The sequence below is a fragment of the Sprattus sprattus genome, assembly GCF_963457725.1.
Source record: "Sprattus sprattus genome assembly, chromosome: 21".
Taxonomy (NCBI): Eukaryota; Metazoa; Chordata; class Actinopteri; order Clupeiformes; family Clupeidae; genus Sprattus; species Sprattus sprattus.
This window is the reverse complement of record NC_137919.1, coordinates 8424078-8432741: the sequence shown is the minus strand read 5'-3', so window position 1 is coordinate 8432741 and position 8664 is coordinate 8424078. Positions and strand designations below refer to the sequence as shown.

General features: G+C 42.1%; 1 protein-coding gene across 1 annotated transcript; it reads right to left on the bottom strand.

The window, feature by feature from the left end:
* Positions 1–350: 350 nt before the first annotated feature.
* Positions 351–8664, bottom strand: lpcat4 (lysophosphatidylcholine acyltransferase 4). The gene is made up of 13 exons (XM_080859793.1): positions 8290–8664; positions 6985–7348; positions 6413–6525; positions 6036–6096; positions 5584–5642; positions 4990–5024; positions 4551–4605; positions 3982–4064; positions 3551–3676; positions 2856–3009; positions 1303–1395; positions 930–1065; positions 351–642 (listed from the first exon to the last, which is right to left on the bottom strand). The coding sequence occupies exons 1-13, from the start codon at positions 8368–8370 to the stop codon at positions 464–466; spliced, it is 1539 nt and encodes a 512-aa protein (XP_080715919.1). The 5' UTR covers positions 8371–8664; the 3' UTR covers positions 351–463.

Sequence of the window (8664 nt, the reverse complement as noted above, 5' to 3'; positions counted from 1 at the left end):
AAATACTGTATATAAGTCTACAAATGAAAACTACAGCTGTACAAATGTATATTTTATTTACAAAGTTGAATATATTAAAATTTAAAAACAAAATCCTGTGTTGATGTACATTCTCTTTCCCATAAAACAGTTTTTTTTTTTTAAAGACATTGCACTTCATTCGCTTCGATCAAACCGATAACACATGGCCATCTTACATTCAATGCCACAGAGGTAGAGTTCTCCATAAATTAGACTGAAAACCACAGTAGTGTACAGATGTGACAAGTACACTTTTTGTCACTGCAAATTACTACTAAGACAGACATTCCCTTCCCCTACCCGCACCCACACTTACACTCTCTCACACAAACACGCCTATCCATTCTTATAAAGACTGCTTATAGCAGACATTTCACAATTCATAAACTGTTTATCTTTCAACTCCACTTGCGAAAGCTGTGGAAAATAACGGGTAGAATTATCAGTCTTCCTTCTTATTGGCCACCATGTTGCCGTTCTGCATGGTCCCGTTGTGGTTGCTGTCCTTTCCATTGGCCGTGGTGTGTGATGATGCTTCATGTTCCGCCCCCTCTGGTTGTAGATACTCAGTAACCAGCTCCTGATAGGTTGGCTCTTCTGTCAGTAGGCTCAGGAGCATTTCTTTAAGAAAGAAAGAAAAAAAATCAAACAGCTGAATAATATTTTTCAAACTTTAATTACCAAACTGTTTATTCGAGCGGTGGAGCTTTAAGACCAGGGTCCCTCTTCATACCTCACACTTAGACCTGTGCAAAGAATCTTATTGTAATGGGGAAACATAATTAAAGAAAATGGCTTCATCCAAGGGCTTCATGGGCAGAATAAAGTGATTTGTGCCTTGTGCCCTTTGATGATGGAGTGAATATTAGTGCAATTTTTGTGCTTCACTCTCCTGCACTGATTCTCACCTTTGTTAGACTGCCCCCTGCTGGTCAGCTCAGAGTAGATCTGCGCCGTGTTGAACTGAGGCCTGCCCACCAGTGCCCCCATCAGGCCTGCCAGCTCCACTGCAGTCAGGATGCCGTCACCATCACTGTCATACAGCTGACACACAAATAAACACAGACCATGAGAGGTTGATACTTTCAGTGATGATTCTAGGGAATACACCCACTCAGATATTCATACTTTCACCATTTTATTTCTATTGAGTGTGTATCAACACTCCCCTCTCTCACCATTTTAAACCATTTTTGTCTCTCAAAAACAACACACAGCACACACACACACACACACACACAGCACACACACACACACACGCACACACACTTCCGTGCTCACCCTGAAGGCAGTGGCCAATAGCTCCTCTACACTGCAAAGCCCCGAGACGGCAGACACACTCAAACAGATCAGCCTGAGGTCCACAGTGTCATCCTGCAGAGATACAAGACACATAGGGTTATACATCTAACCTAAAGCACTCCATCAGAAAGAGGTACATTGATTAATATCTGAGGATTATTATTATTATACAACATTTCATTATGACAAGGGGGAAAGGTATTTATATCTAGCTTACCAAATGGGAAGGTATTTAATATCTAGAAAAAATAGACAATGCATGTATGACAAGCAATGACATACGACAAGCCACATACACACATAAACGTCCTACATACACATACAGACACGTAGAGTTTGTGATGTTTTAACTGAATGGGACCTTTACCAATTATTAGTAATGGCAAGAGAATGCTTACATTTTCACACACTGGAGGCTAACATTTTTGACAATGCACAAAATATACTCCTCCTCATATCTGAACCATCACTAACCATGTCTACTGTTCACCAGTGTCTGTAATTTGTTATTTTTTTTTTAAACACGGAAACAAAGAGCCCTTTTCTTATGAGAGAAAAACACGAGTTCGGTCCAGACGGGCTTATGACCAACGTGACATAATCGCGGAGCTCATCCCAGCCGCACACAGTCTCAAGCCAAACCGTTCTCTTCAACAGTTGTTTTCAAAAGCATTTGAAGCCTTGTAGACACACCGGCACCCATGGAGGGGAATCGTTCAACTCGTATGATAACACACACACGCACACACACACGGAGGGGAATCGTTCAACTCGTATGATAACACACACACGCACACACACATCCTCCTTGCAGAAACATTAGAAGGTGCTGTTCACTTAAATGACAACACAATGACAAAGCAGAGAAGCCATTTCAAAGAAGTGCACTGGATAAATGCAGCATTTGTGTGCTTTGCCTCACCCTGAGATAAGGATGCCAGTTGCTCCAACACACCTACACACACACACACACACACACACACACACACACACACACACACAGCCTCCTTGCAGAAACTTTAGAAGGTGCTAATTGTAGGATTCAAGTTCTCGAATGCAGCATTATGCCTGTGATCACACCCTTGCTTTGCTTTGCCGTTTTCCATACGGTCACTCACAAGTGCCTTCTGAGGTACAAACAATAACTTAATATGTGTATTGTTTATTGTTTATTATGTATGTTTATTGTTTGCACCAACGTACCACAAAAAAATCCTGGTAGGTGAAAACCTACTTGGCAGTATAAACCTTTCTGATTCTGATTCTGACTTAAAGTGAAATTGAGAGAGGACGGGTCGGGCTAGCTGATTAGCATGCTATCTTTACTGGCTATCCGGACAACACTTCATGTCATAAATCAACACCTTTGATTTCTTCCGGTCCGTTGCTATTTCTAATTATATTTCTGAATGTTTTAAACTAAAACTGTTACATATAGCACCTTTAAAACACACACACACACACACACACACACACACAGTCACATAACAGATACAATCGATGACACACACACACACACACGCACACCTTACCTTGGAGAAAAGAGAGTAGATGTTTGCAGCTGTCTCTTTATCGGAGAGTTCCAGCTGCTGCTGCAGCTGGTCTACAGAGATCATTTTGTCCTGATCTATCTGACAGCTGTCAATCATGCTGCTTAACACAGTGTGCACTTCAGATGTGCTCAGGCTTAAATGAGGAGAGAGGAGAGAGAAGGAGGAACAGGGAGAGCAACATTTTTAGGTGAGTTCAGTGAAAAAAAGAAAAGAATGCCAAATGTCAATGCCAAAATGATCTGTTGTGGTTGTAGTTGTACCAGAGGTGTGGTACAAAACTTTAAGAAAAAGTTACCAGAACAGTATCAGATATTTAGGCTTTTGTGATATCCCCATGATTAAACATACATAATCAGAAACCAAATCATGGTCAGGAAACCTAAATATCAACAACTGCTTATCCAGCAACCTTGACTTGTGATAAGGGTATGTGCACACACGTTCACAAACAGACATATCTGTGAACGCACACACGCACACACACACAGATAGTATTCAAGCACACACATACATGTACATACGCACACACGCACACACACACACACAGATAGTATTCAAGCACACACATACATGTACATACACACACACAAACACTCATACATGTAAACACACACACAGACACACACATAGGTCCGCACACACAAACACAGACACACACACTGTTTCCATCTCACCTGGCATGGTGCAGCATTTTTAGGGTCTCCTTGGCGGGCGACTCCAGAGGCAGTGAGAGGCCGCCCACATGCTTCACTGGGAAACGCCCTTCCATCACATAATTAGTGGCAGGTATCCCCAAACCCCTACACACACACAAACACACACACGCACACACACACACACACTTTAGATACTGTTTCTTTATAACGTATACACAGGTAGCCAGCTGCTGTATAATAAACAAACACACTCCCTCCTGTGTCTTATCAATGACGACTCTGATCGGGACAATGATGGAGAATACACCAATTACTCAAACTCAACAGTCTATGGCGGTCACATAATGAGATTAATAAAACATGATTACATTTGAATAACTCCAACTGATAAATAGATGTTTAACAAAACTAAATGACAAAGTACAAGAGAACGATCAGAGGTCACTCACTTGGCCATGAGTTTTTGAACATTGTCAGCATACAGGTTGGGATCCTCCTTCTCTTCCTGCGAAGGGGTGTAGACGGGCAGGAACTGGAACCAATGGGACGAAAGAGAAGATAAATCAGTCATGAGGTCTCATTGGTGATGCAGTGCCAAAGACAGAGCCTCTGATTTGTTGACAGCGGCCCTAATTTTCAGAATATATTAGATCTAACATATCAAGTCATGGGAGTTGAGGCCTGTGTAAGACATTTCATAGACAATTTCTGTTGCCAAAACGCCTCAAAATGCAACAGAAAACTAGTATATGCTCCTGTATTTATTTCATTTCTTTAAAATATATTATACTATATGATATTATAAAAAAAATCATACACATTTTCAGACCACATTTTAAAATGTATTTACACAGACACTGAAGAGGACGGTGCAGTACAGATATGGAAGATTTACATTTGGAAACAGTGCTATGAGTTGTGCTTATAGGTTGTGCTAATTAGTTGTGCTAATTAGTTGTGCTAATTAGTTGTGCTAATAAACTGTACTAATTAACTGTACTAATGAGCTGTACTTTACCTCAATGGTCGTATTGATGTAGAACTGAGACGTGGTGTGCCACAAACACTGAAGCCTGTGAATATACAAACACAAATTAAATGTAGAAAACACTAATCAATGAATTCACACCTTAAACCGTGCATTCTGTATACTGAATGAGTTAAGAGAAGTTAACATCCACAAAGGTTTGGGTACAAACATAATATATAAAATCTGATATTAATTTATTTCTCTTAATGATTAAGGAGCAGCTGACGTTGATAGAGGTTTATACAGAGAGGAGTAAAACACATGTTTGGCAGTGTATGTCTATGGATAAAGATTGTTGAAACTTACATTTAAGATCTTATGGTTTTATTGTACAACACCCCTAAACAATCCCTAACCTTAAAATCAGAGAATCCAAACTTGTGTAACCAAGATAAAATAGAAGTATTGTTGAAATGAGGTCACCCACCATGAGGTTCCCTTCCATGTCCAACGCACCGTGTCCTATAACAGATACATTTGATCTTGTCAAACTTCAGTGTCCTAAACCTCTACAATCATCATCTTGGATTGTGTAAACAACTTCTGATTGCTCAGCCCATTTTACAACTGTTGCAGGAACTGCAGAAACTGTTTACCTTGAGGGTGTGTGTGGGTGTGTGCAGGTGTGTGACAGTGAGTGTGGGTGTGGTTGTGGGAGTGTGTGTGTGAAGGTGTGTGTGTGTGTGTCTTCGCTTTATTTCCAGATTTTAGTTGCAGATACAACCAGTCAGTCAGGTTTACATTCATGTCTGTTACAGCCAGTCGGTCAAGTTTACAATATACATTCATATCTAAACAATTAGAGCAATTTCTGAAACCCTTTTGAATATTTGTTTTAATCCATGGATCGAAATAAAGATTTTTAGTGTGTGTGTGTGTGTGTGTGTGTGTGGACTGTAATGATGAAAGAGTGTGTGTGTGTGTGTGTTTGTATGTGTGTGTGTGTGTGTGTATGTGTGTGTGTGTGTGTGGACTGTAATGATGAAACAGTGTGATTGATGGTGACGGGGGCCGCACTCACCAGCTTATTTGGGTAATGCAGCAGCACTGGCTGGACAGGCACTCCAGCTAAGAACGCTCCTAAAGATATTTAAAAAAAAGAAAGAAACATGAGATTAGCAAACATTCATTTCACTTCCTCCCCCCCCCCCCCCCCCCCCCCATCCCTTCCTCTTTCTCTCCTTTTTTCTTTCCTCTGGCGTTCCAGTGCTCCTAGGACTTATTAAAAAAGAAAGATTGGTACACATAAATATCCTTTCCCCCCTCTTTCCCCTAAAACACTTCCACCCTCTCAGTTTCTCTCGTCTTGCCTTCATTTACATGTTCACCGTTTCCCTGTCCTTTTATGGCCCTGAGCTGAGGCCAGTGCTGGGCTGGGAGGCAGCAAACTCTCACTCACACACACACACACACACACACACACACACACACACGTACTGGGAGGGACTGCTGTTTGCTTTCGCTAGTGCTTACCAGGCTTGAACTTGATGAGCGCTCTGCCATTTGTGGTGGTTCCCTCTGGGAACATGAGCATCTGCCAGGGGGGAGGGGGGTGGAGAGAAAGAGAGAGAGAGAGAAGAGACAGGGTGCACACACATACAGAGAGAGGGGCGGGGGGGGGGGGGGGGGGGGGGAGTGGAAAGAGACAAAGTCAGTACATCAACTTTGCATGATGTTTACATGAAACTAAGGCTTGTGTCCAACTGTTAGTTTGAAGTTTGATCCTCAAAAAAGGCCTTCTCCTCAGCCTCAAAGCAAACCAACACACACGCATCAGTGAGGACGTTTTCCTTGAATGCGGTTTGACCACATTCCGCCATGTAGCCAACCAAAAGAATATTCTCACTGACCTGAGGCCAGTAGCCATCGGATGTCAGCCTCTCTGTTATTTGACTGACACACTTCTTCCTTGACTCCGGGTCCTTCCGGTTCACCAGCACAGCTTGGTTAAACTCCAGCAGAGCTGAAAGAGAGGAGAGATGGAGAGTGAAGAGAAAAAGAGGTTTCATTAGTGTTACATGTCTCTTCCCCAGACCAGTCAAGCTCTGTCTTGTGATTCACTTGGAATAGACTGTCTGCATGCACTTCTAAACCTAGATTGGTCCATTGGAAGTTTCAACACCTCATGAATTGAATCCTGAACAGCCGAACAATATCAGTTCTCCTTTTTTGGTCAATTCACTCGTGCTCCAGTGATCACAAGCCCAACCATGATTTTGAACCTTGCTAAAGGCTCCGCTAGGCCAATCGGTCATCTAAATAGGTAAACAGCCCCATAAAGGCATGCATTTTTTATCAGAAACCAAAACACAGGAATCCGAAAGTGCACCAGACATGCCCAACTAATACCGTAGTCCATTGCCTTTCCTAACAGGGAGTGATACTGGAAAACCTGAGACACGCAACCTCCCCTGAAGCTCACCTCCAATCACAGGCAGGCTGGTGTTCTCCGAGCGGGAAACCACAGTGGCCAGGTCGGTGCAAGGGAGCACCAGCATGTCCAAGAAGCCACTGTGCGGTGCAACGGCCAGCACAGGCGCCTCGGCAACCCCCGCCTGCCGTCCTTTGATTTTGATCCGCAGGAAGCCCAGGGCTAAGAAGACGCCGCGGCTGAGCAACCGCACACAGAGTTGGGGGAGCCAGCGACGCAAGCCTCGGGCGGGCTTCAGGCGCTCCTCGCTGGACAGGCCGGCCAGACGCAGCCTGGCTATGAGCCCCATGATAAGGAAGCAGAGGGCGGCCAGAGTCAAACGGATGGGGAACAGCACGACGCCCAACACGACCCCCTGTGAGGTGCAATCACAGTTTAACAAAATGGTCTTTGGAAACATTTCCATTAAAAGTATTTTAAAATATTCCAATGCACAAAAACAACAGAAAACAGAAAAGCTTAAGTAACAGACATACAGATGTTAAGCAAGATCTCAAAACATGGTTGATAAATAACCAAAAATGTCATCATTAGTGGGTAAGCAGTAGACTTTGTATATTGGGATTGTATTTTATTTTATCTTATATTATTTTTGATTTATTGTCAATGTTATGTTTGATATACGTTAATGCCTTTTCTAGGTTGTATAGCCTTTTTCACTCTGGCAGGGGGACTGCCACTGAAAACTAGCCTTTTGGCTATAATTGGGTGCATTTACATTTTAATGTTCATGAATGCACACTGTCCCTCTAGATCAAATACACATTGATTGAGTGATACACGTTTATTCAGCAGTACCATGATTTTTCTTGTTTTTCCAGATTAACTCATATGTAGCCAACTTTAACTAATGCAGTTAACGGCCAGGCAGAGAACAGATGAGCAACTACATATGGATAAGAAGAACAAATGTAACCTTTCAACATCTCTCGTGAAAAAAGACTGACAACAATGATAACATCTACCGATATACCAAAACAGGGAGATGGTGACTTGACCAAACAGAGCAAACCTTTTGTTCCTAATGAGTACTAGGGTGTTGTTGAATAGCTATTTTTATAAATCCTCTTGTAGCTAAGACAGATTTTTTTATTATTATTTATTTATTTTCTAGCAGAGATCATGAATCGCGTCCAAGGCGTAACAGAATAGCATCGCTCAACTTCCGTTGCTGTGTAAACACAGACACGCTTCTCTGTTGCCATTACAAAGTAATTTCAAATTAACAAAGTGGAGAGCTTTATTCCTTAAAGCGCGTTATTGCCAATGTATACCAATATAAGGATAGAAACTTACCCGGATCCTCTGTGCGGTGGTGAGTTTAAGCTGATAGATAAACGGGTGGGGATACTCCTGCGTCGTATTACGCCTCTCCATAGCGACAGCACGGTTAGTTCGCTCACAAAAACAAACAAACGGTCAGAAAGTCGAATAAAAACGTAAGTGATTTATATTCCTGTTCTCAAAATATAATGGGCTATATTAGTAACACCGAGACAGGATTGCGTTTCGTGTTCCTTGAAGCCTTCGGATTTTCCAGGCCACGATTTAAAAAAGAACTCAGTGTTCAAGCGTAAAAAACATATATTAAAATACTTTCATTAATTAATTATCTAGAGGCTTCTTGTTCGGAGTTCCATATCTTTCTGTTAAAGGCTTAAACACGGTCGC

What these genes read in the sequence shown, in the direction of transcription:
- lpcat4 (XM_080859793.1), bottom strand. Translation starts at nt 8,370, where the DNA reads ATGGAGAGGCGTAATACGACGCAGGAGTATCCCCACCCGTTTATCTAT. An exon ending in CAGCCTGCCTGTGATTGGAG is followed by an intron (nt 6,526 to 6,984) that starts GTGAGCTTCAGG and finishes CCTCTCTTTCAG; the next exon opens with CTCTGCTGGAGTTTAACCAA. An exon ending in GTTCAAAAACTCATGGCCAA is followed by an intron (nt 3,677 to 3,981) that starts GTGAGTGACCTC and finishes GTGTGTGTGTAG; the next exon opens with GGGTTTGGGGATACCTGCCA.